This window comes from Triticum urartu, chromosome 4A (assembly GCF_056163025.1).
Source record: "Triticum urartu cultivar PI428250 chromosome 4A, HENAU_Tu73, whole genome shotgun sequence".
In the NCBI taxonomy this organism is placed as follows: Eukaryota; Viridiplantae; Streptophyta; class Magnoliopsida; order Poales; family Poaceae; genus Triticum; species Triticum urartu.
This window is the reverse complement of record NC_141876.1, coordinates 346,371,036-346,391,032: the sequence shown is the minus strand read 5'-3', so window position 1 is coordinate 346,391,032 and position 19,997 is coordinate 346,371,036. Positions and strand designations below refer to the sequence as shown.

The window sequence follows — 19,997 nt, the reverse complement described above, 5'->3', positions numbered from 1 at the left end:
TACTCAACTTTACACCTTGCAACACAGGCAAGAACTCCTTCTTTGACTGTTCCATTTTGAACTACTTCAAAATCTTGTCAAGGTGTGTACTTATTGAAAAAACTTATCAAGCGTCTTGATCTATCTCTATAGATATTGATGCTCAATGTGTAAGCAGCTTCATCGAGGTCTTTCTTTGAAAAACCTTTCTCAAACACTCCTTTATGCTTTCCAAAAAAATCTACATTATTTCCGATCAACAATATGTCATTCACACATTCTTATCAGAAATGTTGTAGTGCTCCCACTCACTTTCTTGTAAATATAGGCTTCGCCACAAGACTGTATAAAACCATATGCTTTGATCACTTTATCAAAGCATATATTCCAACTCCGAGATGCTTGCACCAGTCCATAGATGGATCGCTGGAGCTTGCTCACTTTGTTAGCACCTTTAGGATCGACAAAACCTTTAGGTTGCATCATATACAACTCTTCTTCCAGAAATCCATTCAGGAATGCAGTCTTTACATCCATTTGCCAAATTTCATAATCATAAAATGCGGCAATAGCTAACATGATTCGGACGGACTTAAGCATCGCTACGGGTGAGAAGGTCTTATCGTAGTTAACTCCTTGAACTTGTCAAAAACCTTTCGCAACAAGTCGAGCTTTGTAGACAGTAACATTACCATCAGCGTCTATCTTCTTCTTGAAGATCCATTTATTCTCGATGGCTTGCCGATAATCGGGCAAGTCAACCGAAGCCCACACTTTGTTCTCATACATGGATCCCATCTCAGATTTCATGGCCTCAAGCCATTTTGCGGAATCTGGGCTCATCATCGCTTCCTCATAGTTTGTAGGTTCGTCATGGTCTAGCAACATGACCTCTAGAACAGGATTACGGTACAACTCTGGTGCGGATCTTACTTTGGTTGACCTACGAGGTTCGGTAGTAACTTGACCTGAAGTTCCATGATCATCATCATTAGCTTCCTCACTCATTGGTGTAGGTGTCACAGGAACCGGTTTCTGTGACGAACTACTTTCCAATAAGGGAGCAGGTACAGTTACCTCATCAAGTTCTACTTTCCTCCCACTCACTTCTTTTGAGAGAAACTTCTTCTCTAGAAAGGATCCATTCTTAGCAATGAATGTCTTGCCTTCGGATCTGTGATAGAAGGTGTACCCAATAGTTTCCTTTGGGTATCCTATGAAGACACATTTCTCCGATTTGGATTCGAGCTTATCAGGTTGAAGCTTTTTCACATAAGCATCGCAGCCCCAAACTTTAAGAAACGACAGCTTAGGTTTCTAGCCAAACCATAGTTCATACGGTGTCATCTCAACGGATTTAGATGGTGCCCTATTTAACGTGAATGCAGCTGTCTCTAATGCATAACCCCAAAATGATAGCGGTAAATCAGTAAGAGACGTCATAGATCGCACCATATCTAGTAAAGTGAGATTACGACGTTCGGACACACCATTATGCTGTGGTGTTCCATGTGGCATGAGTTGCGAAACTATTTCACATTGTTTCAAATGTGGACCAAACTCGTAACTCAAATATTCTCCTCCACGATCAGATCATAGAAACTTTATTTTCTTGTTACAATGATTTTCCACTTCACTCTAAAATTCTTTGTACTTTTCAAATGTTTCAGACTTATGTTTCATCAAGTAGATATACCCATATCTTACTCAAATCATCTGTGGAGGTCAGAAAATAACGATACCTGCCGCGAGTCTCAACACTCATCAGACCGCATACATCAGTATGTATTATTTCCAATAAGTCAGTTGCTCGCTCCATTGTTCCGGAGAATGGAGTCTTAGTCATCTTGCCTATGAGGCATGGTTCGCAAGCATCAACTGATTCATAATCAAGTGATTCCAAAAGCCCATTAGCATGGATTTTCTTCATGCGCTTTATACCAATATGACCTAAACGGCAGTGCCACAAATAAGTTGCACTACCATTATTAACTTTGCATCTTTTGGTTTCAATATTATGAATATGTGTATCACTACGATCGAGATTCAATAAACCATTCACCTTGGGTGTACGACCATTGAAGGTTTTATTCATGCAGACAGAACAACAATTATTCTCTGACTTTAAATGAATAACTGTATTGCAATAAACATGATCAAATCGTATTCATGCTTAACGCAAACACCAAATAACATTTATTTAGGTTCAACACTAATCCCGAAAGTATAGGGAGTGTGCGATGATGATCATATAAATTTTGGAACCACTTCCAACACACATCACTTCACCCTTAACTAGTCTTTGTTCATTCTGTAACTCCCGTTTCAAGTTACTAATCTTAGCAACTGAACTAGTATCAAATACTGAGGGGTTGCCATAAACACTAGTAAAGTACACATCAATAACATATATATCAAATATACCTTTGTTCACTTTGCCATCCTTCTTATCCGCCAAATACTTGGGGCAGTTCTGCTTCCAGTGACCAGCCCCTTTGCAGTAGAAGCACTTAGTCTCAGGCTTAGGTCTACACTTGGGCTTCTTCACTTGAGCAGCAACTTGCTTGCCGTTCTTCTTGAAGTTCCCCTTCTTCCCTTTGCCCTTTTCTTGAAACTAGTGGTCTTGTCAACCATCAACACTTTATGCTTTTCTTGATTTCAACCTTCGTCGATTTTTGCATCACGAAGAGCTTGGGAATCGTTTCCGTTATCCCTTGCATATTATAGTTCATCACTAAATTCTAGTAACTTGGTGATAGTGACTAGAGAACTTTGTCAATTACTATCTTATCTGGAAGATTAACTCCTACTTGATTCAAGCAATTGCAGTACCCAGACAATCTGAGCACATGCTCACTGGTTGAGCTATTCTCCTCCATCTTTGTAGGCAAAGTACTGTCAAAGGTCTACTACCTCTCGACACGGGTATGAGTATGAAATACTAATTTAAACTCTTGGAACATCTTATATGCTCTGTGGCATTCAAAACATTGTTGAAGTCCCGGTTCTAAGCCGTAAAGCATGGTGCACTAAACTACCAAGTAGTCATCATACCGAGCTTTGCCAAACGTTCATAACGTCTGCATATGCTCCTGCAATAGGTCTGTCACCTAGCGGTGCATCAAGGACATAATTCTTCTATGCAGCAATGAGGGTAATCCTCAAATCACGAATCCAATCCGCATCATTGCTACTAACATCTTTCAATTTATTTTTCTCTAGGAACATATCAAAATAAACGGGGAAGCTATGTGGGAGCTATTGATCTACAACATAGATATGCAAATACTATCAGGACTAAGTTCATGATAAATTTAAGTTCAATTAATCATATTACTTAAGAACTCCCACTTAGATAGACATCCCTCTAATCATCTAAGTGATCACGTGATCCAAATCAACTAAACCATGTCCGATCATCACGCGAGATGGAGTAGTTTTCAATGGTGAACATCACTATGTTGATCATATCTACTATATGATTCACGCTCGACCTTTCGGCCTCAGTGTTCCGAGGCCATATCTGCATATGCTAGGCTCGTCAAGTTTAACCCGAGTATTCTGCGTGTGCAAAACTGGCTTGCACCTGTTGTAGATGAATGTAGAGCTTATCACACCCGATCATCACGTGGTGTCTCGGCACGACGAACTTTGGCAACGGTGCATACTTAGGGAGAACACTTTTATCTTGAAATTTAGTGAGAGATCATCTTATAAAGCTACCGTCGAACTAAGCAAAATAAGATCTATAAAAGATAAACATCACATGCAATCAAAATATGTGACATGATATGGCCATCATCATCTTGTGCCTTTGATCTCCATCTCCAAAGCATCGTCATGATCTCCATCGTCACCGGCATGACACCATGATCTCCATCATCTTGATCTATATCAATGTGTCGTCACATGGTCGTCTCGCCAACTATTGCTCTTGCAACTATTGCTATCGCATAGCGATAAAGTAAAGCAATTATTTGGCACTTGCATCTTATGCAATAAAGAGACAACCATAAGGCTTCTGCTAGTTGCCGATAACTTCAAAAAAACATGATCATCTCATACAACAAAATATAGCATCATGTCTTGACCATATCACATCACAACATGCCATGAAAAAACAAGTTAGATGTCCTCTACTTTGTTGTTGCAAGTTTTACGTGGCTGCTATGGGCTTGAGCAAGAACCGTTCTTACCTACGCATCAAAACCACAACGATAGTTCATCAAGTTAGTGCTGTTTTAACCTTCTCAAGGACCGGGCGTAGCCACACTCGGTTCAACTAAAGTTGGAGAAACTGACACCCACCAGCCACCTGTGTGCAAAGCACGTCGGTAGAACCAGTCTCGCGTAAGCGTACGCGTAATGTCGGTCTGGGCCGCTTCATCCAACAATACCGCTGAACCAAAGTATGACATGCTGGTAAGCAATATGACTTGTATCGCCCACAACTCACTTGTGTTCTACTCGTGCATATAACATCTACGCATAAACCTGGCTCGGATGCCACTGTTGGGGAACGTAGTAATTTCAAAAAAATTCCTACGCACACGCAAGATCATGGTGATGCATAGCAACGAGAGGGGAGAGTGTGTCCATGTACCCTCGTAGACCGAAAGCGAAGCATTAGCACAATGCGGTTGATGTAGTCGTATGTATTCACGATCCGACCGATCAAGTACCGAACGCACGGCACCTCCGAGTTCTGCACACGTTCAACTCGATGACATCCCTCGAACTCCGATCCATCTGAGCTTTGAGGGAGAGTTCCATTAGCACGACGGCATGGTGACGATGTTGATGTTCTACCGTCGCAGGGCTTCGCCTAAGCTCCGCTACGATATTATCGAGGTGGACTATGGTGGAGAGGGGCACCGCACACGGCTAAAAGATCCAAGAGATCAATTGTTGTGTCTATGGGGTGCCCCTCTCCTCGGTATATAAAGGAGGGGAGGAGAGGGCCGGCCAAGGGGAGGAGGCGTGCCCAAGGGGGGAGTCCTACTCCCACCGGGAGTAGGACTCCTCCTTTTCCTATTTGGAGAGGGAGAGGGAAGGAAGAGGAAGGAAAGGGGGGGCCGGGCCCCCTCCCAATTCGGATTGGGCTTGGGGGGCGCCCCCTCCCTTGCTCCTTTCCCCTCCTTTCCACTAAAGCCCATTAAGGCCCATATACCTCCCACGGGGTTCCGATAACCTCCCGGTGCTTCGGTATTATCCCGATCTCACCTGGAACCATTCCGGTATCCAAATATAGTCGTCCAATATATCGATCTTTACGTCTCGACCATTTCGAGACTCCTCGTCATGTCCATGATCACATCCGGGACTCTGAACTACCTTCGGTACATCAAAAACCATAAACTCATAATATAACCGTCATCGAACTTTAAGCGTGCGGACCCTACGGGTTCGAGAACTATGTAGACATGACCGAGACACACCTCCGGTCAAAAACCAATAGTGGAACCTGGATGCTCATATTGGCTCCTACATATTCTACGAAGATATTTATCAGTCAAACCGCATAACAACATACATTGTTCCCTTTGTCATCGGTATGTTACTTGCCCGAGATTCGATCGTCGGTATCTCAATACCTAGTTCAATCTCGTTACCGGCAAGTCTCTTTACTCGTTCCGTAATACATCATCCCATAACTAACTCATTAGTTATAATGCTTGCAAGGCTTATAGTGATGTGCATTACCGAGTGGGCCCAGAGATACCTCTCCGACAATCGGAGTAACAAATCCTAATCTCGAAATACGCCAACTCAACAAGTACCTTTGGAGACACCTGTAGAGCACCTTTATAATCACCCAGTTACGTTGTGACGTTTGGTAGCACACAAAGTGTTCCTCCGGTAAATGGGAGTTGCATAATCTCATAGTCATAGGAACATGTATAAGTCATGAAGAAAGCAATAGCAACATACTAAACGATCAAGTGCTAAGCTAACGGAATGGGTCAAGTCAATCACATCATTCTCCTAATGATGTGATCCCGTTAATCAAACGACAACTCCTTGTCTATGGCTAGGAAACATAACCATCTTTGATCAATGAGCTAGTCAAGTAGAGGCATACTAGTGACACTCTGTTTGTCTATGTATTCACACATGTACTAAGTTTCCAGTTAATACAATTCTAGCATGAATAATAAACATTTATCATGGTATAAGGAAATATAAATAACAACTTTGTTATTGCCTCTAGGGCATATTTCCTTCAGTATTATGTTTCCGGTTAATACAATTCTAGCATGAATAATAAACATTTATCATGATACGAGGAAATAAATAATAACTTTATTATTGCCTCTAGGGCATATTTCCTTCACAATAGTCTAAGAATGAACGGTCAGCCATTAGCTTCAAAGCAATGGGGTTGCTAGAAGTACAGAACCCAAACAACACCGTTCGGGAACCAAGAAAGAGTGGTGATGGTGAGAAGTATCATTATACCAAGAAATTTTTAAGAGGCGGAGCAATTCTCACGACCCTCTTGACATAAAAGATGGTAATACTCCAATGTAAAGAAGAACAGATACTGGATAGCAAGGAACTCAAGGTATAACACAAAAGACAAACAAGTTTGTGTTGAACGAAAGGAAGTAAAGTGGTCGATGATAACACAAATCATCGAGGGCAAGGATGGTATTTCTCATTATGAATTAAATTGATATCCTAGAAGAGCTCAGAATGCTGATGATGATCACGACACATTTGTCGTGATATTCCATGAAGATGTAATCGATCGGCGATGACATCAAGTCAAAGGAATGATGAAGCGAAAGGTTATTGGAACCATGGGTACAACACAAACTCAAAATCAAGTTTGTTATTTAAGGAGAAATGATATGACGAGGAAGATCGACGTAAGATTAGCTCACCGTCGAAATTTGTGCTACGGGAAGAAGGACCAGGTACCACAGTTAAAAGTTTGCACGATAATGATATAGCCAATAAGACTAGGAATGACTTGAAGGATTATTAAAGTCGTAAGCAACGAGAATTACTTAGAGTTATTGAATCGGAGTGCAGAATCGATTCACTTATCGGTGTTCCCGGGTGACTAATAACTCAGAACCCGGGGGAAATCTGAAATCGGTGAGAAGCAATACTAGATGAAGACTCGCAGGATGCAACACAGTTCTCGAGATACCAGAGGGTAATACTCGAGGAAGATCAAAATAGAGGTTGTGGAGATGTATCGATCAACAAAAGACAAGTGCTTTAATTTGTTTGAGAAATGGAATCATGGAGAAATTTGGTCAGAACCACGATTGCAAAGGATCAATACACATATAGCAGATGATATCATATCAAGGGAATAGTTATTATTACAAGAACCTTCTATGATAGGATCTACATCGTGTCCATGGGCATGAACACAAAGTTCAAGGTCGACTCCCACTTCTCCAATGCATAACCTTTCATTCACTTCTCATTTTCGAAGAAGTTGTAATGTTTAAAGTTTATCAGGCAAAACACCAGAAGAGTATGACTCATGATAGCTCTCGGGTTTGCCCGGATCTGGGAAGGCATAGGTTCAACCCTTAGGGGCATCTTGGGAACATATACCACAAGCTTCAATAGTAAATAACACAAGCTCGATAGTAGAGCATGGGTGAAAAAAGGAGAGGATACAATTTATCGAAGGCATTATGTATCAGGGAAAGAACTTCTCGAGGTTTTTGTATACAAAGGACACTATCGGATGATATTTCAACAAAGGATCCGACGGTCCATAGCGGAGCTGATGTGAGTATCGACACACAACCAGAGGAAGAAACAATGTGAAGGCATTGGATTATAAAAGCAACTGACTAATTCAAAGCTCACATGTAAAGGAATTATGATTTCAAATTCAAGGGATCAGAAGCAAACGCTCTGATTAAGGAGGGATAAGTTGAGCCGACTTAGGGGTACAATCGATGGAAATTTGATTGGTCGAGATCCAGCCCATGTTTAAAATGGTGTCTAAGCCGGAAGGATGAATTCTAGGATTTGGTTGAGGATTGCGAGCATTCGCAACATATTGCATCAAAGGACTCCAAATGATAATGACAAGGGATGCCAATAAGATTACTAGACTTATGGGATTAACCATAATGTAAGCAAGCAAGAATTTCAAGAGCAATAGGCTGCTGAGGATTTTTGGAAGATCGATTGGTATTTCGAAGATTGGTGACATACATGAATCAACTGGGGATGAGTGGATACTCGGTAAGTGCGAGGAACTATCCATAAGGGTATTCATGTGGCAAAGAACTACATGGCAGCAGGCACAAAGTATTCTTGAAACAATAGAGAGAATTCTGGGGTATCTCATACTAACAAGAGCAACTGGGATCGAATGTATGAATGATAGTGTAAGAAGTTATCCATAAGGATATATTGGTGGAAGTTAATTGCAAAAGCAAAGGTACAAAGTCTTGGGAGAACATCAGAGAGTATTGTTAGAATCTTCTGGTGATTCAAGCCATCGTCGGGAATGAGCGGCTCTCCCGGAGGAAGTATTTACGAGATCCTAAAGTTAGAGTTAGCAAAATCATTTAAGCCAAATAGAAGAGAGATCAGAGTCCGAGAGTATAGACGAGAAATAAAAGATCCTAATACCATCCAATGGCGATGTGGACCCGTAAGCAACACAGCCATGTTAGTAAAAGTTTCTCAATGACTAGACTTGACTTCGGCCAAGGAGTTTGGAAGGGGGATTCCTACAGGCAGTCGGCTCTGATACCGACTTGTGACGCCCCTGATTTGACCGTACACTAATTATACATGCAAATGTGTACAATCAAGATCAAGGACTCACGGGAAGATATCATAACACAACTCTAGACACAAATTAAAATAATACAAGCTTTATATTATAAGCCAGGGGCCTCGAGGGCTCGAATACGTAGCTCGATTATACAAGAGTCAGTGGAAGCAACAATATCTGAGTACAGACATAAGTTAAACAAGTTGCCTTAAGAAGGCTGGCAAAAAAATAGCAACGATCGAAAAGGCAAGGCCTCTTGCCTGGGACCTCCTAACTACTCCTCGAAGTCGAACTCCAGGTAGAATCATCCTCGGGATCCTCTGGCTCCTAGACTCCATCATATGATCGCAGTAACTAGGAAAAGGGGAAAAATAAGTAGGAAAGCAGCCATGAGTACTCATCCAAAGTACTCGCAAGCAAGGAGCTACAATACATATGCATTGGTATCAAATGAAAGGGGTAGTATATGTGGACTGAACTGCAGAATGCCAGAATAAGAGGGGGATAGCTAGTCCTGTCGAAGACTATGCTTCTGGCAGCCTCCATCTTGCAGCATGTAGAAGAGAGTAGATGGTAAGTTCACCAAGTATCATCGCATAGCATAATCCTACCCGGTGATCCTCTCCTCGTCGCCCTGTGAGAGAGCGATCACCGGGTTGTATCTAGCACTTGGAAGGGTGTGTTTTATTAAGTATCTGGTTCTAGTTGTCATAAGGTCAAGGTACAACTCCGGATCATCCTTTTACCGAGGGACACGGCTATTCGAATAGATAAACTTCCCTGCAGGGGTGCACCACATTTCCCAACACGCTCGATCCCCTTTGGCTGGACACACTTTCCTGGGTCATGCCCGGCCTTGGAAGATCAACACGTCGCAGCCCTACCTAGGCACAACAAAGAGGTCAGCACGCCGGTCTAAACCATATGCGTGCAGGGGTCTGGGCCCATCGCCCATTGCACACCTGCACGTTGCGTACGCGGCCAGTGAGCAGACCTAGCAACCTCCATTACAAAGGAAGTTGCGTTACGCGGTCCAACCTGGCACGCGCCGCTCAGTCGCTGACGTCAAGAAGGCTTCGGCTGATACCACGACGTCGAGTGCCCATAATTGTTCCCGCGTAGTTGGTTAGTGCATATAGGCCAGTGGCCAGACTCAGATCAAATACCCGGATCTCGTTAAGCATGTTATTTTGAAGTAACCACGGACGCCGACCAGAGCCAGGCCCACCTCTCACCTAGGTGGTCTCCACCTGCCCTGTCGCTCCGCCACAAAGTAACAGTCGGGGGGCGTCGGGAACCCAGGCCCACCACTACCTGGATGGAACCACCTACCCCTTCATCCCCCACATCGGAATCACATGCGGGTACTCTACGAGCCGACCCGACTTTAGTCACCACCTGTATAGTATGCATGTATGTATATACCCGTGATCACCTCCCGAGTGATCACGACCCAATAGTATAGCATGGCAGACAGACAAGAATGTAGGGCCACTGATGATAAACTAGCATCTTATACTAATCATTTAGGATTGCAGGTAAGGTATCCACAATAGTAGCAAGGACAGACTATGCATCAGAATAGGATTAACGGAAAGCAATAACATGCTACACTACTCTAATGCAAGCAGTAGAGAGAAGAATAGGTGATATCTGGTGATCAAGGGCAGGGGGCTTGCCTGGTTGCTCTAGCAAGAAGGGGTCGTCAATAACGTAGTCGGTCGGGGCAGCAGCGGCGTCAGTCTTGTAGTCTACCGGAGAATAAGAGGGGGAAGAAACAGTCAATACGGAGCAAACACAGCATCACAAAACATAACAAGGCAATACACAGTGCTAGGGGTGACCTAACGCAGTACTAGGTGCTATCGGCGAAGGGGGGAAACATCCGGGAAAGTGTTCCCGATGTTTGGCATTTTCGGACAAATGAAATGGAGGGGGATTGTTGCATGTTCGCTATGCTAAGGACGTGTGGCGGACGAACCGACTGCGTATTCGGATTCGTCTCGTCGTTCTGAGCAACTTTCATGTACAAAGTTTTCCATCCGAGTTACGGATTATTTTCTATGATTTTCTAAAGATTTAAATCATTTTTAGGATTTATTTAATTATTTTAAATCAACATTATCCAGAATAGTGTTTGCTGATGTCATCATGACGTCAGCAGTCAACTGTGACCGTTGACCGGTCAAACTGGCGTGTGGGTCCCGCATGTCATACCCTGTTAACTAATTAATAAAATTAATTAGTTTAATTAATAGATTAGTTAGGTTAGTTAATTAATTAGGCTAATCTAATCAGGATTAATTAAGTTAATTAATTCTTTAATTAATTAATATTTTAATTATTTTAATTATTATTTACTTATATATATTTTTTATTAATCCTTTTTTTGTAAAAATGTTCTGGTGCTAGGCCCACCAGTCATTGGCACATGGGGGTGGGACCCAGCTGTCATAGGCCCCTATGGCCTTAGCGGGCGGGCGCTACGGGCGCGGGTCAATGGGGGTGGAGCGGAGCGGAGCACGGGCTCGCCGGCGCGATCGCTGGCAGCCAGGGGCCGCGTGGTCGGCGACCCGAGCAGGGCTGGGGGGAGCTGCCGGAGTAGCAGTGGGCAGTAACAGCAGGTGGCGGCTGCAGGCCAGGCGGACGTGGCGGCAGGGGCGCGGGCAGTAGCGCCCGAGGCCATGAGCCGGCAAGTGCGGCCAGGGGGCTCGCGGGCGCGATGCCGTGCGCGGCATGTAGCGGCGCGGGGCGCGATGAGTTGTTGCGGGTGCAGGCATCGGCGAGGGGACGCGGTGGTCACCGGGGAAGGGAGAGGGCGCGGTGGGCGCCGGAGTAGGCGACGGGCGCGCGGGGGAAGCGAGGGCGACGAGCGGCCGGGTGCAGAGGAGCACGGCGCGAGCGCGCGCGTAGGACGAGCGAACGGAGCGGGCATGTGCCGCAGTGGTGATGCGGCACAGGTGAGCGGGCGCGACTGTGGCCATGCGGGCGCGCGCATGCACGACTACGCGAGGAGCAGAGGCGGGCAGGGGGAGAGGAGAGGCGGGGGTCTCATCGGCGGTTGTGTGGAAAGGGCAGCAGGACTCGAGGAGGAAGACGGGGACGGCAGCGAGCGACGGTGGGGACGAGGCGGCGGGGTCGGGGTGGTGCGGGGCTCCGGCGATGTGGCTCCAGGCGGCGACGACGTTCAAGCCCGATCCCGATTGGATCGGGGAAGAGGAGGAGTGGGGGCGTGAGTGGGAGGAGTGGGAAGGCGACTGGATCGAGGGGGTTGTGAGGGAGGGGATTAGGGTTAGGTGGTGGGGTAGGCCATATAGGCCAGGGGAAATGGGCCAGCTGGCTATTGGCCAGATGGGCCAAACGGACCAAGGGGAGGGGGTTTGTCCTTTCTTATTGTTAGTTCTATTTTTATTTCTTTTTATTTATTTTCTTGTTTCTGTTTTCTCATAGTTTCACCCTTTTATAGTTTAAATGAAATACAAAATTAGTTCCTAATTTAGTTTTAATAAATATATGCCAGTGCCCTAATAGTTTTGGGCTAATAATTAAATTAGCTTAATATTTTATTAACTAAAAAAGGCATTTAATTATTTGTTTTTGTTACTTTTTTATTTACTTCAAGCAATTAAATACTTTATAAAAATTTGGTCTCCACCCTAATTATTTATGCAATAATTGGCACAATCCGAACATTTTAGTTTTAAAATTTGAAATCCTTTATCATTTGACTTAAATTCAAATTAGGATCTGAATCGGTTTTGGACTAACACGAGATTATCAACTGTAACCGTGGTGATGTGGCATCATTAACGTGGCATTACTGTAGCCTCACTATACGGGCATCACAACAGATAACGAAGCTTCATGTCACACCCTCCTGAAGCCACTCGGGCTGAAATAGGGGTGCACACGACCGAATCCCATTCGATCCAGAAACCTTCAGATGTCAAGCATCTAATGAAGATCTCCGATGGAGCATTCCAGAACTCGTCAACAGCTAGATCCGTGAGGGCCGGCAACCGGCGGAACACCATCTTAGAGTAAAAAGAACCCAAGGACCCGCATAGAGGCCTTCCGGGTACATCCCGCAATGCCGCCCGGTTCATGCTTCTCTCCTTGACAACGGCCTACATGGCACGAAGATCCAGTTGTAGTGGACAGATCCCAGACCGATTTGGATGCAACTGCTGTCAGATCTGATGGACTTGCCGGCCATGTAGGGGCAACCCGATCTGGCTGAGGCACATCGACGGGAGCCCACTGAGACCAAAAGCTAGCAGCTGAGGAGGCACCAGCACCAGCACGCCACCAACAGGAAGTGGTCGATCCACTGGAGTGTCGCCATGAGGACCACGGATCAGATGCCAACCAGGATGCGCAATCGCGTATGGGGCTGGGAGGCGCTCCAGGATTGAACAAAGAGGTAGTGGCGTGAGGAAGGGGCGTCCCATCGCCACCACCGGCAGCATCAGCGAGGGGAAGAAGCACAAAGGAGGCTCCCTGTGATGGCGGCTGGGAGTCGCCCCGTGAGTCGCTCAAAAGAAACTTGTATTTAGGAATGGATGGAATATGCTCTACATTGCTAGCCCCCGCTAGAATTGTTGGGGGTGGTCCATCCATAGGAAGGGCTCTGCCCCTGGGTGGTGGGAGAACAGTGGTGCAAGAGCGAGAAATTTTTTTCGAGAGTACGCCAAAAGCGTACCATATTTTTATAGAAGGCAGAGAGTATAATTACAAAAAGCCAACCACCAATGCGAACATTATAGGTTGGCACCCACGCAACATCAAAAATCGCTAGACTACTCTCTCACGAAAGGATCTAATCCTCCAGCTCCAATGCCTGCAAGCTTCCATTCTTTGATCTCGGCTAACACCATCTAAACTAACTCTGGTGGGGTCTTTTGTTGGTGAATTCTATTTAAGACCCTCGCGTTTCTTTGTTTCCACAACGCCCAAGCAGTGGCTAACATGAAGGAGTCGAATCCATGAAGAACCTTCCTCGAAAATCTTCCTCTTTGCCGCAGCCACCAATCAGTGAACTTCTCATCCGTGTTTGGCACCTGCACATTAACCTGTAGAGCATCAAAGCATCGGTGCCAGACCTCTCTGGCATAGACACAATGGGCAAGAATGTGATCCACACAATCAAGATCTCCTAAAGACATGTGAAGCAGGCAGAAGGCGCATCTTGGAGACCATGACGCGCGCGTCTATCACTTGTCCACAACCTATACTGCACCATCAGCCAGGCAAAGATCTTGTAGCGTAAGGGGGGCCAACTTTTCCAAATGCATCTTGCGGTGGGTGAATCTAGGAGCCCAAGGCATAACCGGTTGTAGACCGATTTGGCCGTATAGCAGCCGGAAGCGTCGGCCGGCCAAATGAACTGATCCAGCATAGTTGCAATGATCGGAACTGTGGCCAATGCTTGACAGAGATTGGCCACCTGCATATGGGCCATGAAGGAGAGGTCGCCCTGAACGTCGTGGATCCACGCGTTGTCCACAATAGCCTGTTGCACTGTCCTCGTGTTCTTCTCTCGGGTCCGAACCATGGCACTGATCATTGGAGCAATCTCACTTATTGTAAATCCATGAATCCATCTATCCTTCCAAAAGTAGACATTTTCACCATTCCCCACCACTATTTTGATCATGCTGTTGAAAACTAAGCTGGCCTCATTGTCTTTTATCATCCCAATACCTTGCCATGGTCTCTCGTGATCGACGCGCCTCAGCCATTCCCATCTAACTCTCAAAGCTAGAGCTTGCTTCCTGATGTTCTTGACCCCAAGGCCCCCAAAGATCATGGGACGGCAAACCGTGTCCCAGGCAACTAGACACTGGCCACCGTTAGATTTTTCTTTGCCGGCCCAGAAGAACGATCTCAAGCACTTATCAATTTCCTTGAAAACCCATTCTGGAGCATTAAGTACCATGAGCTGATGAATCGGACGCGCCGCGAGTACGGACTTTACTAAGACGAGCCGTCTGGGTTTCTGCATGAGGCCGCGTTGCCAAGTTGGTAGCAGTTTTTTGGTTTGGTCGAGCAACGGTTGCCAATCGGCCCGAGTCAGTTTCTGGATCGCCAGTTGTATGCCCAGGTACTTGCATGGGAAGTGTCCCATCTCACAGTGTAGCAGGTTCATCACACGCTGTCTTTCATCATCAGTTCCTATGATAAGCACAGTCGTGGTTTTGTTATAGTTGATGCGCAGCCCAGCTGCTTCACCAAAGAGCTCAAGTGCAGTCTGCACAAAGGTCAAATCCTGCACCGAAGGCTTAATGAATAAGACCACGTCATCCGCGTAAAGAGAGAGCCTCTGGGTAGGTGTTATTCCACGCAAGTTGCTAATGACTTCCATCGTAGAGGCTTTGACAAAGAGTTTCGAGAGTGCATCCATGGCCACCACGAATAGAAGCGGGGAGATTGGGTCTCCTTGTCGCAGCCCCTGAGCATGATAGATGGTGCGTCCAGGTACGCCATTGACTATAACATTGGTACTGGATGTGGCAAGAATTGTGGCTACCCAATGTAGCCAGCGAGGTCCAAAGCCTTTAGCTCTCATGACTTCGAAGAGGAAAGGCCAGGAGAGCGAATCAAACGCGCGAGAGATGTCGAGCTTGAGAAACAGTCCATGCTCCTTGCTTTTGAGAACTTTGCGTGCCACCTGCCGCACTAACAAGTAGTTATCATGGATGCATCGACCTTTGATGAACGCCGACTGGTTAACGCTGACAATCTCACGCATCCTTGCTCGTGCTCTAGTAGCAAGCACTTTGGTGAATAGCTTGGAGAAGCTGTGAGGTAGACTAATGGGTCGAAAATCTCCAACCGTTTTGGCATCCGCCTTTTTGGGAATAAGCACTATGTGTGCCTTGTTGAGCTTGCCAAATCCCCTGCTATCTCCCACATAAAGCTTGAGCATCGCCGCCATGATATCCGGCTTGATCACCGCCCATGCCTTCTGGTAAAATGCGCCAATAAAGCCGTCAGGTCCCGGTGCACGGTCCGGGGGGATGTCCTTAATGACCTTCCAAACTTCCTCCTCCGTGAAAATCTCTTCTAGTTGTGTGAGATCAGCAGCTTCCATATCAAGGGCTTCCATATCTAAAGAGTGCTCCCTGTGATGTGCCACACCCAGCAAATTTTGGAAGGAATCGAAGAAGATCTGTTCCTTCCTCTGGTGATCCGTTACAATCACCGACTCATGCTCAATATATGGAATGAAGTTCTTAGAGCGCCTGCCATTAGCTGCCAGTTGAAAAAGTTTTGTGTTGGCATCTCCTTCCCGCAGCCACCTGATTCTAGATCGTTGCCTCTCGATGGTCCTTTCCAACGAAGCTAAACCCAGCAGTGCTAGCTTGAGCGATCTTCGCAGCCATAGCTCGGCCAAGGTTAACCTCCTGAATTCCTGCACCTGATCTAGTCTGAAGATTACCCAGTTTGCAACAGACATCAAGACCTTAATGTTCCCAGTACGGCGCTGGCCCGAGGCTTGGAGGTAAACAGCCGCATTACGAAACAGGGTATCCAATCTTTTAAACGGATCAACGATCGTCTCGTCGCACACCCAAGAATCTTTGATCGCATCATCAAAGCCCTCTAACTTAGTCCAGTAGAGTTCAAATCTGAATCTCTTCTTAGGGCAGAAATGCATGCTAGTAGTTAGATGCAAGGGCGCGTGATCCGAGACACTCGAAGAAAGCGCTTGAAGCAGCTTGTCCGGGTGACCCAGATCCCAATCAACCGACACTAGAATTCTGTCTATCTTAGTCATAGTCGGTGAATCTCTCTCATTCGACCAGGTGTACATGCGGCCATGCATGTAGAGCTCCTTTAGTTCATGATCATCGACGAAACTCCTGAACTTGGACATCATCGCCCTGTTGATATTGGTATTGTTCTTCTCACACACGTGCAATATCATGTTAAAATCACCCATAATGAGCCACGGGCCAGGGCAAAGTGATCGCCGATTGGCCAGCTCCAGCAAGAACTGGGTTTTAGGCCCGTCACCTTGAGGGGCATACACCGCAGTGATCCACCAAGTGGAACCATCCTTAGCATGCACGAGAGCCATCAGAAAGTTAGTGTCATACTGCACATTGTCCACCGAGAGGATGGTGGTATCCCACGCCAGAAGAATCCCACCACGAGTTTCCACCGCCGGCAAATACACAAAGCCGTCAAAAGACCGGCCTAGGTCCTCAATTAGCATAAATTGATCGATTACATCTAACTTAGTCTCCTGGAAGCACACAAGGTTAACTTTCACTGTGGAAACAAAGTCCTTCACCGCCTTTCTCTTCGCCGGATTGTTTAGGCCACGCACGTTCCAACTAAGGATTTCGGGGTTGTATTCCATCTAAAGTAAGTCCACCACCAGCACCGGCACCACGCGTCCACTGCTTAGACCGCAGCGATTGCTCTGCCCTCTCTACCTTCCAGCTCTGCAGCCGACGGCAAGGTCTTGCCAAATAGCGCAGCAATCACCCGAACATGCTGCTCTCTGAGCGGGGAGTCGAACAACAACCTGAGCTCTTGCACTGCCTCCTCATCCGGCACCATATCCTCCGGGACCAGACCCAGCGTCTTTAGGAGCACATTTTCTGCAGGTTTAGGCTTGGCCGGACCAGTGCTAGCTGCGCCGATGCGCTTTGCTGCGCGAGTCGTGCGCTTCGGGGTGAATGGTTCAGCATCGGGTCGGAGTGTCGACGCCTGAACCTCTTTCAGCAATGGCGGCGCGAGCTTCTTCACTATGTTGGCACAAAAGGTCTTCAGCCTGTCGAATGCCACTGCATCTTGACCATTTAAGTTCTCTGTCGTGCCTCCTCTCTCACTGCTTAACTCAGTAGCCACAATTGCAACTTGCCTGTCCTGCCCCTGTTGCACGGACGCAGAAAACTGCTCCTCAGCAACAGTAGTCTCGATGGGGGGGGACGTGTGCTGTCCTTTGTCGTGGTCTGCATGAAACCCATCAGTCGGTGCATGCGTGCAATCATGCAGCAACCTCTCATTGGGACAGCCAATCTCGCCCGGCCCCACCACATCCGGTGCCAGCAGCACTCCCACCGGGTCGCCTTGAGCCTCCTTCGTGCATGTAGCAGCACGTGGCTGGACGCCCACGCACCCCCTGCCCTCCTTGATGCATGCCGAATCAATAATGGGGGCAATCATTGGTACCTCGATCCCCCCAGACTCAACAGATTTGTCTGTAGCTGTGGCAGGTGTCTCTTTTCTCGTGGCTTTCGCCTCTGCCTTGTCGCTGATTGGCGACTCAACCTCCAATTCCCTCTCACCAGTAGGCAGCGCGATCACCAAAGCCATCTCGGTCGCCGTGTTTATCCTCTCCACTGCAGTCCTAAGAATTGTCCCCACCTGTGTTGCAGTGGCCCCGATTGCAACTGGGACAGGTGGGTCCTCCCTTGTCGCGCTTGTCGCCACCCGCACAGTTTCAGTCACTGCAGTCATTGCCAAGTTTTCCTGCCTTGTGATAGGGGATTGCAAAACCGCGGCCTCCGAGACAACTTGCACCGCCAGGTTGCTGCACGAGGGATTTGAAACATGCCTCGGGATGGCCCGAGATGCTTCCATGGGTCCCGCCGAAGTGGTCAAAAGCTGACGGTCTTCTGGTGATCCTATCCCTTATCGTCACGCGCGGGGCCCCCTGGATGACAGGGTCAGCAGGGCCCATTGGTGGCAACCTCCAATCAGCGCTCGCCGCCCACGCGCCCCGGCCGTTAGGAGCACGGCCCCCGGCACCGGAGCCACCGGCGACGAAGCCAAAATCGCCGGCACGGTTGTCACGCACACCAAATCTCCACGGCGGCCGGACGGTGCGGTGATCCAGGCCACCAAAATCGTCATAGTCAGGAAGACCACTCTGCCCGCTGCCCGACGAGCCGCCAAGAAACCATGGCTCTCCCGCTTCGCGCAAATCCTTGACGGCATCGAGATGAATCAACGTCTTGTATTGCAGCAGCGCAGGAGGCGCCTCCTCTCCAGGCTCCGGCACGGCGAGCCACCGCAGCGTGGGGATGCCCTGAGGGTGAGCAGTCCACGCCAACAGCTTGAACGAGGACAAGTCCGCGCGAGAGCAGGTTTCCGGCACGACCGAATCCACTTTGCAAGACGAACCCAACAACTCTTCCACCACCGATCTGTCCCAGGCGTGGGGAGGGATGCCCTCAATCTCGAGCCAGACCTTAAACCCGAACATGGCATGCACTGCTTGTGACTGGCGGTTCCACGGCCGGAAAAACAACCTGTCTCCTTCAAACTCCACTATCGGACATGCAGAAACTCTGTTCCTCAACTCCGCAGAAGCAAAAACTACCAAGAAGTCTTCCGGTCGATGGCGATGGACGGACACCAGGTCGGGCGGGATGTCCAGCTTGCCAGCTAGAACTTCAAGAATGCGCTCCGCAGGGATCTCACGCCTCGCCCCACCAACGTACGCCACCATGGCGAACTGGAGGCGGCGCTCAAGATCTTCCACCGTCTGTGAACGACGCACGATGCAGATCTCTGTGGGGTCTTCCTCGGCATCGATGATAGTCTGCAACCGCGGCGGCGCCAGCGGTGGCCACACCAGGTGCGCATCCTGGCTCGTGCGCTGCTGGGGGGAGGGGCGGTGGAGCAACCGGCGGCGCGCCGCGCGCCGCTGCGAGGGGCACCGGGATGGCACGGTGAGCCACCTTGGCCACCGCGTCGCGCCTCAGCTCATCCACCGAAGACGGGCTACGGGGCCTCTTGCAGTCCTTGGAGCCATGCCCGGGCAGCCCGCAGCGGAAGCAGACGATCTCGTTGATGCAGTCGACCCGGAAGTGTCCCTTCTCCAAGCAACGGAAGCACTTGTCCCTCATCTCCGGCGACATCGCCGGCCTGCCCGACGCGCGTCCCAGATCACTGTTCTGCTCACCCATGGCATGGCGCTTCCTCCAAAGCTCCTTCTTTGAGGGGGGCGGCTGCACCCATGGCGCCGAAGGTGGCGCGGGAACAGGCTGCGTCTCCACCTCCGCTCGCGGGCCGCGGACCTCCGAGCCCTCCGACTCCGAGGAGATCCCCAACCCCGAGACCACCGGTCGCTCACCAGATGGCCTGAAGATGGAGGTCACCGATCTCGGACTCGAGGCCATGGCGCGGGAGCGGCTTGAGTACGTGCACAGAGGAAGGAGAGGAGAGGTGGCCGCCGCGGTCGGAGTGACGCGCAGCGTGAGCGCAGGGCGCGGTGGACCGCGAGGAATTTTTG

At 48.0% G+C, this 19,997-nt stretch overlaps 1 protein-coding gene across 1 annotated transcript; it reads right to left on the bottom strand.

The window, feature by feature from the left end:
* Positions 1–18,200: 18,200 nt before the first annotated feature.
* On the bottom strand, positions 18,201–19,617 carry LOC147975812 (uncharacterized). Its single transcript, XM_087519385.1, has one exon. The coding sequence runs from the start codon at positions 19,209–19,211 to the stop codon at positions 18,201–18,203; it is 1,011 nt and encodes a 336-aa protein (XP_087375511.1). The 5' UTR covers positions 19,212–19,617.
* Between the last annotated feature and the right edge of the window lie 380 nt (positions 19,618–19,997).